Source organism: Henckelia pumila, chromosome 1, assembly GCF_033568475.1.
Source record: "Henckelia pumila isolate YLH828 chromosome 1, ASM3356847v2, whole genome shotgun sequence".
Classification (NCBI taxonomy): Eukaryota; Viridiplantae; Streptophyta; class Magnoliopsida; order Lamiales; family Gesneriaceae; genus Henckelia; species Henckelia pumila.
In genome coordinates this window covers 155,579,503-155,599,404 of record NC_133120.1, presented here as the reverse complement: position 1 = coordinate 155,599,404, position 19,902 = coordinate 155,579,503, and the positions used below count along the sequence as shown (strand labels likewise).

General features: G+C 35.0%; 1 protein-coding gene across 2 annotated transcripts; it reads left to right on the top strand.

Moving 5' to 3' along the window:
* The first annotated feature begins 13,228 nt into the window (after nucleotides 1-13,228).
* LOC140882709 (cullin-3A-like) lies at nucleotides 13,229-19,329 on the top strand. Of its 2 annotated transcripts, none has more exons than XM_073288867.1 (2): nucleotides 13,229-13,746; nucleotides 17,126-19,329. In XM_073288867.1, exons 1-2 carry the CDS (start codon nucleotides 13,583-13,585, stop codon nucleotides 19,164-19,166), a joined length of 2,205 nt encoding a protein of 734 aa, XP_073144968.1. In that variant the 5' UTR covers nucleotides 13,229-13,582; the 3' UTR covers nucleotides 19,167-19,329. The 2 variants fall into 2 exon arrangements, with proteins under 2 accessions (XP_073144968.1, XP_073144978.1); XM_073288877.1 differs by lacking the exon at nucleotides 13,229-13,746 and adding an exon at nucleotides 16,445-16,649.
* Nucleotides 19,330-19,902: the final 573 nt, after the last annotated feature.

Sequence of the window (19,902 nt, the reverse complement as noted above, 5' to 3'; positions counted from 1 at the left end):
AACCCAAACATTCAGTGTAAAAGTGGATCAGTAATTCTTTTCCCCTACTGTTTTGAATCATGTATATTAGTATATATTAATATTAGTATATCAGAAATTCATTACAATTACCATTACGTGAGGATGATTTAAAATCTCATCAATTAAATTTATATAAATAACTAAAAATTCAAATTAATTTCTTTTTAGTTGGCACTACATTCTTCTACGTGCTTTGCTTCACTCATATGTGATGTGTTGGTATGGTTCGATTTGAATCAGAATATGAAATGTACTTAGATGTGCGAATGTAGTTGTTTAAACCATCTGATTTCTTAACTTTTCTGTGTTTTTGCTGCCTTTTGTTGTAGTTAGATGTGCTATTTACAAATTCTTTGTTGTCTACTGTTGCTGATCTTGAGTTTTTTAGTGGTAGGTTCTTCTTTTTTTGCATTGTTTGCTTTTGTTTAGTGGAAGCGGAGACACAGTTCAGTTTTTCCAAAAGCAAATTATTAGAGCTTGCATGCTGTGGCTTTATCAGAGAGCACTGAAATTTAATTTGCGTAGACTAATGGAAAAGTCACCCTTATTTCTTACCTGATCAACCAGGATCCATGATCAAGAAATTTCATAGACCTAGCTACGCACATTCGATTTATTTTATAGATGATCAAAATATTTGTTTTTTTTTTCAGGTGGAATAAACCTGATAAAATTGCAAGTAAATATTTAATTATCTAGGTTTTTCTAACGGAGATTGCGACGAGACAAATATGAAGAACATGATATTTGCACTTTGCCCCCTCTTTTTCCTTCTCCTTCCAAACTTTTTCCCTTCTCTCTTCTCTCCCTTGTCCCGTGTGTTTCCTTCACTCCTCTCCGTATGAAATTCTTCAATTTCTCACTTTTAGTTTCATTTGCACTCTTTTTTAACTCTGAATTTTTCATTCGTTTTTTTTTTCTTTTTCAGGAATGGAATGCTCCGAAGCCCATGCACTTGAATTTACTGAATGGTGCTATGCAACGAGTGATTGTGCGCCTTGTTTTCCTCTTTATGTATTTTCCATTTACTTTGAGTGGATAATTATTGATATAATGCAATGCTTTGTTTGGGAACAGTGACGATTATAGATCGAGGGTGGTGTGGTCTCCTTTGCCTGATCAAGGATTGAAGCCATGTCAGGACTTCTTCAAGTTTCAGAGTACGTGCTTTATTAAATTATTGTGTTGGAATGTTATGCCACCAATACTAGGATCAAAAATCTCTGTTTTAGATTTTCTTACCTTTTTTTCCTTAAAACAAATCATGTCAATGATGGATCAGCCCACAAATTTGCTTACCTTTTTTTTATGGGGAGCAAGCAGATCATGTTAATGATGGATCAGGCCACGAATTCAACCCAGCCCAACCCATCGGGTGTTGGTGGAAAAACCAGAGGTCAACACCAACACACCAGATATTGGTGATTTATAAAAAAAAAAGAAAAAAGGTACATATTTTACAGTACTTCAATTCATTCTTAAAATCTAATTTTATTAATATAAAAAACTCATATATTTGACGAATTTGACCATCCACAAGACTCAAAAAATTGGGCATTCGAAAACTCTTGGTAAAATTCTATATTGCCTTAATAATTGATTGCATTGCATATTAGATTTCAACCAACTATATATCTAATTGCATAGTGATCATAAATTTGTCACATCAATAAAATAAACTTTGCACGTTGGCAATATTTGATCTATACATTTATTATGGTTCATTGTATATTATATCGAAAATGCTATATCCGATATGATTTTATATAACAACATGATAAATTGATGTTCTGCATTCAATTAAAATATCATGGAGTCTAAAAAAAAACATGAATCGGTGTTATTGCATAAAATCATGATGAACACCTATCTTTCTCCAAATGCTCCAGAAACTTGTTAATGTAGCGTTCCTCGCTCTCCTGATTGCTGAAAATCCTTGTCATTTCTGCAGCCTTGGACCTTAACTTCTCCCCCTCCGCTGCTACCAAAACCAGTGTCATTGATCTCGCAATAGTTTCACGACTAAAAGAACCGTCTTCATTTCTTGGTACCTCGTAGCCAGCTTCTTGGTACCTCGTACCATATGTATACATTCCGTTTGCAAAACCTGATCACCATGGTGCAGGAAGTTACAATGATTTGGCTTATCAAGTATTCCTTGGGGTAAGTATTTCCGCTGCCTAGGAAGCATGCTATAAGATTTTTCTTTTAAATTTTTGGATGTTAAAATTTCTTCTCTGATAATCTACATAATTTCGATGCCGCTGCTGGAGATGTAAATATTGTAGCTAATAGGTCACAGTACGTCGACTTCACTTTACCTTATACAGAATCTGGCGTTTCAATGGTTGTACCGATTGAAGACGATAAGAGCAAAAATGCATGGGTGTTCTTGAAGCCACTTACTTGGGAACTTTGGTTGACAAGTTTTTGTTCATTTGTCTTCATTGGCGCATTGATTTGGATTCTTGAACATCGAATCAATGAAGATTTTAGGAGCCCTCCTTGGCATCAAGTAGGCATGATATTCTGGTTCGCCTTTTCAACCATGGTCTTTTCTCATAGTAAGTTTACTGCATTGGAATCAATACAGATCATGCAATTCATACACTGAAGTTAAATAGACATGTCACTACTATATTTTACCATTTTTCTGCAGAGGAGAGGGTGATAAGCAACTTGTCTAGGTTTGTGCTGATCATATGGTTTTTGGTGGTTCTGATACTAACACAAAGCTACACCGCCAATCTTACATCTATGTTAACAACTTGTTTGTTTTGTGCTTGAAATCTGTCATTGAATTTCAATCTTGTGTTTTTACTGTTATCCATTGATCTTATTTTAAGCCAAGTTTCATTTTAGAACTGTGAGAAGAAAAGTGTTGGTTTCTTAATTCACTGGACTTGTTTATGCATCATCTTCGCGACTTTTCTCAGCTTTAACTTGATCTGTTCAGTTACTCTGACCCCTAAATTATTTGATATAACTTAAACTTTCTCGTTTTTTAACATCGAAAAGGGAGTTTCAGTACATTTACTTGGTGAGAGCTTGCTTTATGTTCGATGCACAAAGTTGATGTGAAATGAGTGCAATTCGGTAGCTGATACTTTTTCATTTTCAAAATTTGATGGGCTCTTGTTTTGGCTGTGTGTTTATCGGAGATGTGTGTGTTTATAGGAGATTCTTGATTTCTGTCATTGAATTTCAATCTGATCTATCTTATTTTTTACATTTCAGGATAAATTATATATGTCTCTGGATTGATTCAGGCTTGGAGGCATTGGCGTGAGGGAACACCTGCAAATATGATAGATCCTATGTTGAAGGATGGATTAATGTATAGTTTTTTTCCCTAGTGTTTATAGAGTTAGAATTTGATTATTTTTTATAGATGCACTTTTAGTTTTGTGGAAATACTTATGGATACATGCATATTTTTGGGTTATTTTGGTGGATATACTTGTGAATTTATGGATGTTCGTTGTTTTGAGATGAATAATTTATGAACCTTATTAGTCTATTTGAAGTTTCAAAAATATATTTATATTGTGTAATTATTGTATCTAAATTTTAATGTAGTAGAACGATAATTTTACTAATCGACCAAGCAAAATAATGTCTTGTACTTCGGCAATTTTGCCGAAGTAAAAGACTTTCTTCTACTTCGTCAATTACTATCATTGCCGAAGTATAATCATATTTTTTACTTCGGCAATTTCATTAATCGACGAAGTAAAAACATATCTTTTACTTCGGCAATTTCAGAAATTAACGAAGTAAACGACTTTCTTTTACTTTGCTAATTAATGAAATTGCCGAAGTAAAAGATATGTTTTTACTTCTGAATCGACCGAATCCTGAACCGGTTTTGGCTCCATGAACCGACCAAAGACTTCGGTAATTTCAGGTCTACAACTTCGGTTATAACGCGAAGTAAAACAGTACCTATTACTTCACGTGACACTACTTTGGTGATTATCTATCTACGACTTCAGTTAATAATCGAAGTCTTTTGCGACTTTTCTACTAGTGACGCCATCCAATTGCCGGTTCAGCTCGACTTCTAATCTTCAACATACGACGCCAAGTTTGCGACATGTTCTGCACAGGTTGTACCTCTGCAGGATGAGCTGTCCGACAATATTTCATAATCAGAAACCTGCTTCAAAGAGACTCAACTACACGGAATCTGACCCAAATTTTAATGGAAAATGAAGTAACCATGTCTTTGAGTCTACGAATATCCAACCCGCCTTCAGAGATCGAAAGACAGATTTTCTCCCAAGAAATCCAGTGAGTATAATGACCCCCTGGATTCGATCCCCATAAAAAATTTGCACACAACATTTCAAAACGATGCAGAACTGTACCAGGGGTTGCAAGACCTGAAAAAGATATATCGACCTAGAACACATGACACTTTTGATTAACACCAACCGACTCCCAAAGGAAAAAGATTGCAACTTCCAACCTTGCAACTTATTAGAGAAATTTGCTATAATATGATTAAAATATGAGCTCTTCCGATGCCCCAGAAAAATCATAGCACCCAGATATCGAAACGGTAGCACACCTTCTCCAAATCCAGTAATAGAATAATATCTCCCCTTCTTTTCCTGCGGAAAATTCTTAGCTGTGAAGATGGCACTCTTAGCATTGCTAATGAGTTAACCAAAACACTGCTCGTAATGAGAAATAAAATCTCGTATAGTCCTGATACCAGGGATCAAGCCATTAGAATAAAGAATGAGATCATCAGCATAAGCCAAATGTGGCAGACTAAAAGGCCGCCATGTTCGAAACTGAAGGATTCTGTTACGTTCATATAACGAGTCCAACCCCCTGGAAAGATATTTAGCAGCAATAATAAATAGCAGAGGAGATAAAAGATCCCCTTGTCTGAGCCCTCTCAGAGATGCAAAGAAACCTGAAAGAGAACCGTTGATATTAACTGAAAACCAACAATTATTCACGCACCTCAAAATCATCTGACAGAACGTCTCAAAAAAACCAAATGCCCGAAACATTTGGGTTAAGAAACCCCACTGCACTCTGTCATACGCCTTGGCCATATCCAGCTTCATAATAACATTGCCCCCTCTAATCGGATAATTCAGATGATTAACCATTTCTTGAGCCAGCAAAATATTATCATAAATAATTCTTCCTGCAACAAACCCGCTCTGTGAAGGAGAAATAATCTTAGGCAGTACCCGACTTAGCCGAATAGTAAGAAGCTTTGTAATAATCTTGTTAAGCACATTACATAAGCTAATCAGTCTAAACTCAGACCATATTTGGGCATCTTCATTTTTGGAAATCAATATAATAATTGTAGTTGTAACACTCCTGGGGAGAGGAGAACCCGACCAAAAGTCTCTAACAACATCAAAAAGATCATCTTTAATTATATCCCAACATCTTCGAAAAAACCCAGCTGAGAAACCATCTGGTCCGACAGCACTATCCTCATTCAAAGAACAGACACTCACATAAACCTCCTTTTCAGAGATAGGCTATTCCAGCATCAGTTATCTGCATCGAATATCAATCCAGGAATATGATCAAAATTAGCCCTATTAAAAGCAAATGGCTCACCAGTTAGCAACTGCTTAAAAAAACGCGCTCCAGAATCCTTTATAAGCAAGGGAGAATCAATGGCAACCCCATCCTCCCAAATCCTATAAATATTATTTCTTGTCCGCTGACGATTCACCATATTGTGAAAAAATTTAGTATTTTTTTCTCCCTCAACACACCACTTAGCAGATGCTTTTTGTTTCCAAAACACTTCTTCCACAGAAAGACAAAACTCCAGATTAGCTTGAGCCAAGGATAAAGCCTCATGATTCTCCTCCGAAGGAATCAAATCAAAATTCTCTTCGGCCTGGGCAGCCGCTGAATCCACCGCCTTCACTTTATCAAGAATATTACCAAACACCTTCTGATTCCACCATTTAAGATGAGATTTTAACCTCTTTAATTTGATCACCAAACGAATAAGGCCTCGCTCAACACAAGGATTATTCCAATTTAACCGAACTGTCTGCATAAAACCAGGATGAAAAAGCCACATATTTTGAAACCTGAAAGAGGCCATAGTTTTTGGCAGGAAAGGAGCCAAAATAAGAAGTGGACAATGATCAGAAGAACCACGATGCAGATGCTCCACCTTAAAAGAATTAAAATAGGCCACCCATGAAGAAGAAATCAGAACTCTATCCAGGCGTTTCTAGATCCTCTTGTTCGTCCAGGTAAACATCGACCCAACGAAACCTGAATCCACTAAACCTGCTGCAACAATAAAATTAGAGAATTCATGCATACCTCCTGGTTGATTGAATAAAATTTCAAAATTACGTCATTCTATAATTTTATTGTTGCAGAATTCCATGGTACATTCCTGAAGAAATTAGATAATAAGGAGAGATGTAGTTCTTTGATGAAGATGCAAACTGGAGCTCACAGGGGCATAGGCGAGTTGGTAAGGCCTGAGGTGACATGGGAAAAAATTCACCAGCGTTGCGGGTTCGATCCTCGTGTGGAGCATATTCCTCATTGAAATATTTGGGGGTATGCTCTGGGGGTTGGACCATGTTGTTCCCTCCCTTAGGTCCCTGTCTACTCGTGCACATCCCTCGATTTAACCCCCACATGAGCCAATGGGCCTCTGACTCATGTGGGATGGGGTCCCCTTCGGGATCAACCCTTTTAGAAGATGCAAACTGGAATTGGAAAAGGCAGTCTATGCGATATCAATTTAGTGACTTATATAAAATTATTTAAATGTTCTATGAGGATTTAAATGTAAGGTATGTGTTAATTATATTTTATTTGGCATTAATTAGAGAAAATTATTTAAATGTGTTTAAAAATATGTATTAGAAAATATCGAATTTATAACGATGTTAAAATACATATTTGAGTTTTATAACACACGAATGTTGGAAATAAATCAACCGGATCAAATTTTAACTCAAAATAAGAAAAGATGACACATCAAAACACACGCATACTATAAATGGAAAATGAATATTTTTATTATTTATTTTATTATATCTCTACAATTTTATAATAGTTGAGGGCTTATAAAAACTGTTTTTGAGGACACCAACTTTATTATTATTTTTTTCGTCTTCTCTCCACACAATAATTTTTTCATTTATTACTTTCGATTTAATTAAAACAGGTTCATGTTTAATTAGTTTTTAATTAATTTTTTAATTGTTTTTTTGATTAATTTTTTAACCTCTCACTTCTCATTCTACATCTCACTAATAGACCTGTTAATTCCCGAATTGATGGTGGATTGGGAATATCCTAGCCCAACCCAACCCAACTCGGCGGGTTGGGCAGAAACCCGCAAAAAAATAAAAAAATTCAAATAAATACAAATAAATTTAAAAAATCATACATAAAAAATTATAAATGATATACATATTTAAAACTTATTAAAATAAATAAATCATTATAAATAATATACATTTTTAAAATTAATCAATTAAACATAAATTATAATAAATTATATAAATCATGTAGAACTTATAATCATATGTAAAATATTTAAACAATAAAAATTATTTAAAACTTATCAATCATACATAAAATATTTAAAATATATATTATAATATAAATTTAAAAAAAATTAAAAAAATTAGCTGGGTCGATCTACCCCGCCCTGCCTTGGACCGCGGCCCAAACGGGCCAGCCCGTTTCGGCCGAATCTAAACGGGTTATCAATTATTCAACTCAATCCATTGATCCAATATGGCGGGAAGGGTTGGCCCGATGGACTCAATCACAATTGACGGCTCTACCCACTAACCAACTTTTTAATCCACAAATCCACGTTGAATTTGCAAACGGCTTGCAATTTTTCATTTTTTTTTCAATCGTCTTGCATTTCTCATTGTCTTATATAATAAATTTTATTTATGATTTTTAAAATTATTCTTGTCTTATTTTATTCTAATATAACTTTCTCTATATATATATTATCAATTTAAAATAACTCATATAAATTATATTCATTTATATTTTGATTGATATTGATATTATATATACATATTTTTTTATTAAATTAATATAAAATAAATAATAAAAATAATAAAAATTTTACATTCTATAAATATTTATCAATTTATAATAATTCGGGACAAACTGTCCCAATTCAACATAGATAGATGTCTTGCCATTCTCTCTTAGGGGTGCAAACGAACCGAATCGAGCCGAATAATGGTAAAATTTTAAGACTCGAATTCGGCTCGATAAGAGTATATTCGAGTTCGAGCTCGATTCGAAGTTCGATAATTTTAAATATTTTGACTCGAGTTCGGCTCGAAATGAAGTTTGAGTTCGAGTTCGGTTCGAAATATTCGAACCTATTCGTGAAATATTCGGATATTATGGTTCGAAAGCTCGAAATATTTGGAAAAATTTTGAAATATATATATTTATTATATAATTATATTATATTAATTAAATATTAAGGCTCGCGAACTATTCGCGAACTATCGAACAGAGTAATTTCGGCTCGAGTTTGGCTCGAAAAAAAATTCGAACATGTTCGAATTCGGCTCGAGTTCGATAAGCTCGAATACGAATCAAATATTTATCGAGTGGGCTCGTAAAGCTCACGAACAGGTTCGATTCGTTTGCACCTTTATAATCTCTCTGTCCCGGACTCCATTTTGAATTAAAAATAAAAAAATAAAAATAGCATGTCTTATTAGTGTGATCGATTGGGCTATTATTGTTTATGGTGCAATGTCTTTTCCTCATTGCAACTACTGTGCCAGAACTTTCCACACTTTCCCCAACAATCTCTTTTCCTCTCTCCTGTCAATATTATATTTTTTAGTCCTTGAATAATTAACTGTATCTACCCAACGGAACCCCATATGATATGATCATCCTTATTTGTAAAATATCATACATATAATATTCCAATGTAACAAATTTAATATATTAATTAAAATTAAGATTGACTTAATAACTAACTAAATAAAAACTAATGTTAATATTTTTTTAAATAAAATAAATAAAATATAAGATACAGTTAATAAATTATCTCTATACATTTTACGTAAATCAATAATAAATATTAAATTTAATTTAAATGTTTATTTAATAAAAATATTTCATTTAAAAAAATTTAAAATATAAATTTTATAAAAAATATTATCTAAATATTTCATAACTAATATATCTTTTATAAATTTCTATAATAACAAGAGTTAGTCACGACATTTTAATTAAATATATTACGTTCAAACTGTCTAAATATAATATTTATTTTCATGTTTTCAAAATATGTTGTTAACATACAATGATAGCTTCAACCTATACCTGTGTCGTTATGATATTGATTTGTTTGCTTTGAATGAAATTCGGCAGGTAAGGTTATATGGATTTTATGATTTGTGATAGTAGAATACTGATTTGATATGTTACATGTCTTATATATACGTCTTTCATACTGAGATGTTTTTCTCACCGAAATTATCCGGCTATTGCTTTGTCTTTGTATGTGTGCATTGCAATAGGTGGGGCAGGAACGAGTCAGACGAGACTTGGATAGCTCAAGATTGAAGAAGTTAGAAGTGGAGACTCGGGTTAAGAATTAGAGATGTCTATTTGCTCTTATATCTTTGTATTGTTAATGTTAGAATGATTTAAGAATAGGAAATCAGATTTGGAACATGTTGTTTTACATTTCTAGAAATCATGTATGAAGTTATGATGTTTAGAAATGCATGTTCTACCTTATATCTTGTATTTTGATCATCTTAGAATTTATTTGGGATGAATATATGTCGAATTACATTAGAGAATTACATTTTGACAGCAAAAGAACCAGTTTCATGATTTCGGGCAGCACAGGGCTCTAATATATATTAGAGAATTACATTTTGACAGCAAAACATGAATGCAAATGCAACCCCTCCCACACTTAACCAAAGCATTGTCCCCAATGCGTCAAACACTAACACAAACAAAAAACAACATGATAATGCAATGCAAAAATGAAAAAAAAAAAAAAAAAAACTCCACTGGTTTACTGGTTGGCGTCATCCTCCTCTTCGACCTCAAGAGGGGGAATAAGATTGACGTACTGAAATGGAAAGGATGGAGGGTATGGTAGAGCAGCAGGAAAGCGGACGTATCAATGTCGTCTTGCACAAAGTGATTGACCCGGTAGAGTCTCTTGGACTCAATGGCAGATGTGTCCATGGGTCGCATGGGGTGCAACCATTCTTCATCGGAACGTTTGGGAACACCGGCTTGGACACACAACGCTGTAATAATCATCGGAAAGTAGAGACCCACGACGGTGGAAGTAATAGACCGGCGGATCTCGCTGTGAATCACGCGTCCCACATTTATTGACCAACCCATATCAAGAGCGTAAAGCAATAAGACATGCTCAAGATTAACTTCACTCGAGTGCAAAATCGGCATCAGACGCTGAGTCAAGAATATATATCAGGTGGCCGTGACCAAGTTCAAATAACGTTCCTTAAAATACAGGAAAGAAACAGGATCAATCCACGAAGCTCAAGGGTAGGCCATTTGGGCAATTACTTCATCCAAATCCGGGTCGATTTTAAGGTTCTAATATAGTGAATCATCGACATCTGGAGTCTCAAGCAACGAATTCAACTCATTTGGCTCAAAAGAAACCAATTTTCCTCGAACTAAGGCTTTGCTATCCGTCATCTCCACAGCATTTGCGTAGAATTCACGCATAATCAGTACGACAGCGGCTTGAGGTTGCTTACAGAAAACCTTCCAATCACGGTCCGAATAAAACTATACACTTCACTATCACCAAAATCTAATTCAAAGTCGCTCTTGGAAATAGAAGAACGGTTTACCTTTGCGTAATCATAACGATCATGAGCCACTTGACTAACTAATTTGCCGGCGAGGTTTTGTGAAGAACGGCCCTCTGCGGTACCTTGAGAAGAGGATTCGCCGGTGTAACGAACTCGATTCGGCCCCATAAGAAATCCTGTAATAGAGACGGCCAAAAATCCGGCGAACTCAGAGTGATTGGAGAATAGGGTCGGAGGAGTAATAAAGAAGACGACCGGAGATGATGTATAAGGCCTGAAATTATTTAATTTTAATTCGAAAATATTTAATTTTAGAATATTTAGAGTATTGATATTAAAGTCTCCGCCAACAACCCAAGGACAACCATCCAGAGGTTTATTCTCAATTAACCTCTCCCACAGGACTCTCCTCAAAATCCTACTGCACTTCGCATAAACAATAGTCAGGAAAATGTCTGTTGGAAATAACCGAGGAAAGATCTTCAAGTGTAAGAACTGTTCATGGTCTACAAGCACAGAAGTCACAATATCACGAGCACTGTAGAACCATATCTTATTATTATTATTTGCGATGACCGAAGAAAACCCAAATTTAACATTCAACCAATCCTGAGTTAAGTACATGCATCGGTTCCAAAATCGCAAGAAATAAAAAGGATTAGACTTAGTCAAGAATTTAATCCTACGCTGCACAGATTTATTCCCTATGCCTCGAATATTCCAAATAAGACCGTTCAACATTGAGAATGAGTTTTCAAATCAACAACTTGCTTAATCTGTCCATCTCAAGACACAGGCGGCACATAATGATTGCGTCTTTTAGGTGGCCGTCCAGGCCCCCGCTTTTGCGAAGTATGACCTTGCACATATTTTTTTATGTCACGGCATCATCAAATGTAATGCATTTGATCACCCCCTGCTCCGAGCCAGTAGGAGGACAACAAAGATCATCTTCTAGTTTCTTACTAACTTCGTGTTCCGCCTCAGAGGGGCCAGCCTCCCACAATTGAACATCCTCAAGAATACCACCTGAATGAGCAGCACTGCTTCGATCCAAGTTGTTATTACCACTATCATCCAATCCCTCTTGAACAAACACCCTATCGACCCATTCACCCTGCCAAATACCATCAAATTTCTTAGAAGAGCCAATGTGACCAGTAGTAATCAAGTCTCTGACAAGCACCGGGTCGTTGGCAAGATTATCAACCAAAGGATTAAACTTCTCAAGGACCTCGTCTTGGGTGATAAGAGCATTACCTGATCTGGTAGCTTAGGAGAATGCTGCACCACCTGCGCCTCATAAAGATACTCAAGAAGAGGGTCAAAACGATTAAACGGCTTGGGACTATGCCCGAAAGTGGGACTCCAGGAGCGTTCTTACAAAGAATCATGGGTTTGATCGAAGGTGCCTCATCGCCCGACATGAATGATTTCTTTAGCGTACGTGGAGATAAAACAATGAAAGCCGAAGCATACGTTTTATTCCTAATGTCTGGCGGCTTCGTGTTGAAGAAAGCACCTAGGGTTGTCGTCGCTCAACATCTCTCCTCCCTGCAATTTCATTTGTTATCAACTCATTTCTTTTAACAAATGTCATTAACAATAAAAGTGTGTTTCTACGTATGTCCAACTTGTCTTTCTTTAATAATAATAAAATATAAATCTCACAACTGATAACCAAATCTAACTTTTTATTTCTATTTCTAATTAACTAATATTTATATCTTTCAGCATCTACTTTTAGTTCAATTTCATAGTACAAATTAACATGTTTTAATATAGAACTATTTAATATGACATTAAAAAATTATATCCGATCAAAATTTTATGTTTTGTTATTAAAAAACACAAATAAATTCTTTTGAAATCGTTTTATTAATCAATTTTTTGAGACAGATTTCTCAGCTGACTCAGATATAAAAAAAATATACTTTAATAAAAACAACTCAATTCAGATTACAATATTATAAACAGTGACTTAGGTAGTGTTTGAGAGAACTTTTTAGAAGCATTTTTCAGCTTTTTTGTTAACAAAAATTTAAAATTTTGTAAAATTTTGTTAATGAAAATTTGAAAAGTGCTTCCTAAAAGCTCCCCAAACACTACTTTAATTCTTTAATTTATATGATTGAGCTTTCTCCTCATAAAAAAAAACCTCAATTCAGATATGCATCGAAACCATCTGTCTTCCATATAAAGATATGAAAACCCCTAAAAATGTGTTCAAGTTGGTGGAGCAGATAAGCTTTTGTCACCGCCTTCTTGGACTAGTTTGTGAGAGTACTTGCCTAGTGATACAATTCATTTCTTAATGTATTTTTTAATAAATTTATTTATTTTTCCTTTAAACGTGATAGAAAAAAAAATACCCAAACAAACAAACAACGCATGGTTGCTTGAGCAAAATCACAAAACCCTCTAAAACTTTGCATCAAACCACAATTCATCATTTGATTTTAGTTTGCTTTTCTCGATCAAAAATCCAAATCTTGTTGTGGAGGATTAGCTTGACGTACAGCTTAATCTTCTCCTAGATTTCCCCTCCCCATTTCAAAACCTCAAATCCGGGATTCTTTTTCGTGAACTGCTGAAAAATGAGCAGAAATTATTGATTTTCCATTTTTCCGTGCAACATCTGGCCTGTGGATTGATTGTGTATATCGGATTTCAACAATTCGAATTTCTCTCTTTTTTAAACGCGAAAGAAAGAAAACAAAAGGATGAGCAGTGGGCAGAAGAAGAGGAATTTCCAGATTGAAGCGTTTAAGCATAAGGTGGTGGTAGATCCGAAGTATCCAGAAAAGACTTGGAAGATTTTAGAGCACGCGATTAATGAAATTTATAATCATAATGCTAGTGGACTAAGCTTTGAAGAATTATACAGGTTTGTTTGAATTAGTATCTTTTGTTGATTATCTTTTTCCAATTAATCTTTGATTTGAAGTCCGTATTGGGTTTGATTTGGCATTCGTATTTTCAAATCCGTCTTCTGTAAGAGTACTTAGTTGCTATGAGATTTATAATTTTATGTTACCTGCGGTAAGGTAATTGTTAAGCAGCTGAGTTGCTTTTACGTTCATTGGTATTTGACATTTTTTGCGTTTGTTTTTAACCGTTTTATTTTGAGTACGGTCTTGCTTTGAAATCATCTCTGTAATGGTTATATATTTGAATGTTTCCGAGCTGAATCATAGTCATGTGCTTGAATTTATGCTGTAATATTTAAGATTGCAATTCAGTTACCTGTTATCACCATGATTATAATTGTTTTATTGTTGTGTGGTCGCATATTAATTAATATAATAATATGATCCTTTTCTGCTTCCGTGACAACCGGTTGCAAAGCTTTTCCACTGGCTATAATTCTGTGGAATTTTCATTTTTGAAGGGGGTTTACCTCGTCGAAAGAGGAGGAAGTAAAGTCCGTTGTCACGTTGCTTGTAGTTTGCTAGGGTTAGGGTATGTAGGTAGTTGAGTGACAAGTAAGAGACTTTGGCTTATAGTCAGCACAATGCGCACACATCTTCTCCTCATGCACACATCTCCTCATTAGCATGATAACAATATTATTATATGATTTAAGTAATAAGTGTGTATTTGATCAGTTTGAAGCATTTTTTATAAAGTTTATTTGGGTAGACATAATTTTAAATAAATTGCAAGTCCAAATTCCAAAACTTCTCTAGAATGCCTATATACTTCGGATTTCTCATTCTCGCATGACACTTACCCTAATTAAAATTTATTTGCCAGTCAGCCAGTGTAAATAATGGTTAAGATGGATTTATCGTTTCTGATTGTACCAAAAACTAGCTTCGTGTTGTGAATATTTTTAAATGGACTCAACTATATTTTAACAGGATAGAACAAATTTCGCTGTTGTGAAAATAGAAGTGAATTCTCTCAACCAAAAAGTTAATAGATACCTAACCATGTCCTGAATAATTCCAAGTGACAGACAAGACAATGCATCTAGAAACAATATAACATCAAATATCTTAATGCTTGCAGAAACAAAACATGACTTTATCTCTATCTTGGCCTTCTTTTGAATTCTTCAATTGTCAATTCCCGATCCCCCACTACTCAAGTCCTACTGATAGCTTACCTAAACAATTAGCGCATATTTCGGGAAACACAAGTATCAAATGGCAGTGGCTTTATCAGAAAGAGAACACGCATAATGATGTATTTTTCAGGAAAAATTCTGAAAGATATAAAAAAATTTAGTTCGACTTTAAACGGATTCTAACTTGATCTGAATCGAAATTAAGCATATAAGGCACCAATGAAACTTCTGAAATATTTTACTGATCAACAAATGATTGTATCATGATTACTTCTCCTAGTCATGCTTGTTGAGGGTATAATATCAAATATTATCTCCTTTCCCGTGGATCATAATTATGCATATATTTTACGTTGCCGCCAACCAATCACATATGGCGGAACTAACCCCTTGTTCCAGGTCTACAAAAGTATTAACTGGCCATTGGTTTAGGATGTCATTAATCACCTGGTTAACTTACACAGTAGCGGAGAGCCTCACAACTTTTGTATTCACAGGAGTGGTCAAATTTAGAACTTTACCCAAAATAAGATTAAATTATGCATATATTTTACGTTGCTGCCAACCAATCACATATGACGGAACTAACCCCTTATTCCAGGTCTACAACAGCATTAACTGGCCAGTGGTTTAGGATGTCTTTAATCACCTGCTTAACTTACGTAGCAGCGGAGAGCCTCACAAATTTTACATTCACAGGATGGTCAAATTTAGACTTTACTCAAAATAAGATTAAAATCATGTCAAGTGTGTTATTGCCAAAACACATCTTTCATTTCGTGGTTGCTGTCATTAAAAAACACATTTTCAAAATATTTTTCGAGTGGAGATTCAACGTTTGCATAAAAACATTTACAAAAGCATGCTAGAGTGATCTCATTCTCAATTTATTGTTTTGAATTTAACTATCTCTTTCTTTACTGAACATAAAAGCTTTAGCACTTTGTCCTTCCTAGCTGATGAGCTTCTTATAAATTAATTATACGGCTGATATTAGATCAATCTAAGACCTCTATTTATAAACGTGTTGTCTAATATCAAGTTGGAATGACGATGCAGATGGTGATGTAGAGTTCGACGTTAACTTGGAATTAATTCGAGTTGCTGATTAGAAAGAAATTCTATGTTTTAGGGATTTGAATATCAAAAATGGAAGATGAACCTAGTGTTAATTTGGAAGGAAATCATATTTAAGGGATTCAGAATCATCAGAATTCATTTTTCAAAAAAAAAAACAAAAAGGAATAAGAATCATCAGAATTCAAGAAGTTATTAACCTACTGATTTTTTATTTAACATGAACATGTTTTCCTGATCAAAGATGAAAATCAAATTGTTATGGTCATACTTATGGGTATGTCATGTGATTCATTAATCAGAGTTAATCTTATCATTTTCTTGTCCATGCTGTTTGCCGCTACTGTTTGTCTGATTCCTCTAGTCCAAATAGTCTCCTGGTTGTATAGCTCTTAGAGTATTTTACATTAGGAAATAGACCTTGTATGAAGCTGACTTCCTGACATCATGATATGCCAGATTATTCTTTGTGCATTTGCTGGGCTCCCGAGTTCTCAACACTTGGAAATTTCCGACCAATTTATTGATGGCTAAATAGTTAGATTTAAAGGATTACTGTCCGTCCATGTGATAAATCGGTTCGGTTCATATTGAGAAAATGAGGAGCACGTCTGGTTCTCGCATAAGATCAGGTGCCATAGGTCTGTGGTTTCTATGATTCACCTTAGTTAGTTCCGGAATTTAGAGAAATATGTTAACTGTGGTTTTATTTACTTGTTCCAATTGCCTCTCTGCCAGTTTGAACTCAATCATTCCGAATGTACTTGAGAGTTGGTATTCTAGTTTTTTTTCTCCTAGTTGGATTATCATATTTAATTTTCCTTTTTTCCGGAATGACTCAAATATCAAATATAGAATATAGAAAATTGAGGTTTTTGCTGAAATTCAACTTTAGCACTACCTGACTTACAATTTTTCCTTGGATGAGACTGTACTCTAGAACTCAGAGAGAGATGAAACTTAATAAATGTCAGAAAAGAGGATATTAACATTTCATGCGTATATTGTTACTAAAAGACTTTGTTCCTTCCATTTTCTTTTCCTACATGCCCACATTGCTTTTCTGTACCTAAAAATGAACTGTTCTCTGACTTGTGTTTTTTTTTTATCCATGCAGAAACGCTTACAATATGGTATTGCATAAATATGGGGAGTTTCTTTATTCAGGACTTGAGTCAACAATGACGCTCCATCTTCAAACAATGTCCAAATGTATTGAGGCTGCCCAGGGTGGATCATTCCTGGAGGAACTTAGCACAAAATGGAGTGATCATAATAAAGCTTTGTTGATGATTCGGGACATACTGATGTACATGGATAGAACTTTCATTCCTAATGCCCAGAAAACTTCTGTTCATGAATTAGGGCTCATTATTTGGAAAAACGAAGTAATTCACTCCAGTAAAATTAGAACTAGGCTTTTGAACACACTTCTTGAATTAATACTCAAGGAACGAACAGGTGAAGTTATCGACAGATGGCTTATGAGAAACATAATCACAATGCTTATTGATTTGGGATCTTCAGTCTACCAAGAAGATTTTGAGAAACCGTTTCTTGATGTTTCAGCTGATTTCTACAGGGCAGAATCCCAGGAGTTTATCGAGTGCAGTGATTGTGGGGACTACCTGAAGAAAGCTGAAAGGCGCCTAAATGAAGAAATTGAGAGGGTATCCCACTACTTGGACATACTGAGTGAATCCCAAATTACTAATGTTGTAGAGAAAGAGATGATTGCCAATCACATGCTTAGACTAGTTCACATGGAAAATTCAGGTTTAGTAAATATGCTTTGTGATGACAAGTTTGAGGACTTGGGAAGGATGTACTGCTTATTTCGTCGAGTTACTAATGGTCTCTCAACAATCAGAGATGTAATGACATCTCATATTAGAGACACTGGCAAACAACTTGTCACCGACCCTGAAAAATCAAAGAATCCAGTTGACTTTGTTGACTTGCTCCTTGAGAAAAGGGACAAGTACGATAAGATCATAAGTGTAGCCTTCGGCAATGACAAGACCTTCCAAAATGCCTTAAGTTCTTCTTTTGAATATTTTATCAACTTGAATCCCCGTTCTCCCGAGTATATATCATTGTTCGTGGATGATAAACTCCGTAAAGGACTGAAGGGAGTGAAAGAGGAGGACATTGAGATTATTCTTGACAAGGTGATGATGTTGTTCCGCTACCTCCAGGAAAAAGATGTATTTGAGAAGTACTACAAACAACATCTGGCAAAGCGTCTCTTATCGGGAAAAACAGTATCTGATGATGCTGAGAGAAGTCTGATTGTTAAACTGAAGACTGAATGTGGATATCAATTTACTTCGAAACTAGAAGGCATGTTTACAGACATGAAGACATCTCAAGACACAATGCAAGGGTTCTACACAGCCTGCAGTTCTGAGTTGGGGAACAGCCCTACACTGGTGGTCCAGGTTTTGACTACTGGATCATGGCCCACCCAGTCCAGCATAACCTGCAACCTACCAGCTGAAATGTTGGCTTTGTGTGAGAAATTTCGATCATATTACCTCGGAACTCATACGGGTCGGAGATTATCCTGGCAAACAAATATGGGCACTGCTGATATTAGAGCAACCTTTGGAAATGGCCAGAAATACGAGCTAAATGTTTCGACTTATCAAATGTGTGTTCTAATGCTGTTTAACAGTGCTGATAGTCTTACCTATAGAGAGATTGAGCAGGCAACTGAGATTTCCTCTTGTGATTTGAAAAGATGTCTCCAGTCCTTAGCTTGTGTGAAAGGTAAAAATGTCCTTCGAAAAGACCCCATGAGCAAGGATATAGGAGAAGACGATATATTTTCTGTCAATGACAAGTTTACTAGCAAGCTTCGTAAGGTGAAGATTGGAACCGTGGTAGCACAAAAGGAATCCGAGCCTGAAAAACAAGAGACTCGACAGAGGGTTGAAGAGGACAGAAAACCACAGATTGAGGCTGCAATAGTGAGAATTATGAAGGCAAGAAGGGTGTTAGATCACAATAATATCATCACCGAGGTCACTAAACAACTGCAGTCGCGGTTTCTAGCTAACCCTGGGGAGATCAAGAAACGGATTGAATCCCTTATTGAGCGAGATTTTCTTGAGAGGGATACTGTGGATAGACGATTGTACCGGTATCTCGCCTGAAGAAGGGTGTTTTCCAGGTTATTTTGTACCATGAAATTGTAACTGATATTTACAGTTCGTTTCTTTCTATTTTTCATTGTTTATTTATGCAGAATACATTTGTTTATGAGTTCTGTTTCAATTGCTGTTAGTTTTGTTGATGGTTTATTTGCGAAAGGTAGTTGTTGAGTTAATTTTTGTTTGAAATGGGCGATGCTTAGTTAGGACTGGAGTATTTGTTGATAGTTGAAGCATATTTAAAGCGCTGAGTGCAACAATTCGACATGATCAGTTTTTACGAGAAATACTCTTCCCTTCTAGGGGCTAGCATTTTGAAGTTTGGATTGCATTTCAAGATTTTATGTTCTCTCTATGGCTCCTAGCAAGCAATGTTCTTTTTCTGGAATGTGAAATTTGAAAAAACTTTGGTTGCTTAAGCGATTAATGGATTTGATTTGTAGGAAAAGATCTGATATGATGATCATTTAATGAAATCTATCACTATTATCATTGGAATAACATTTATTTTGTAATTTAGGTAGTGTTTGCAACCTCTAAAAATAAGTGATTATGGAGATTTTCTTAACAAATTTGTTAAAAAAATCTCCATAATCACTTATTTTTAGAGGTTGCAAACACTACCTAAATATGGAGCAAGTTTACCGTTTATCCTATCCCAAATTACAAATTTATGTTGATCTCTTTGGACCAAAATGCGACATATTATCCATTGAACATAAAATTCATTTACGTTATT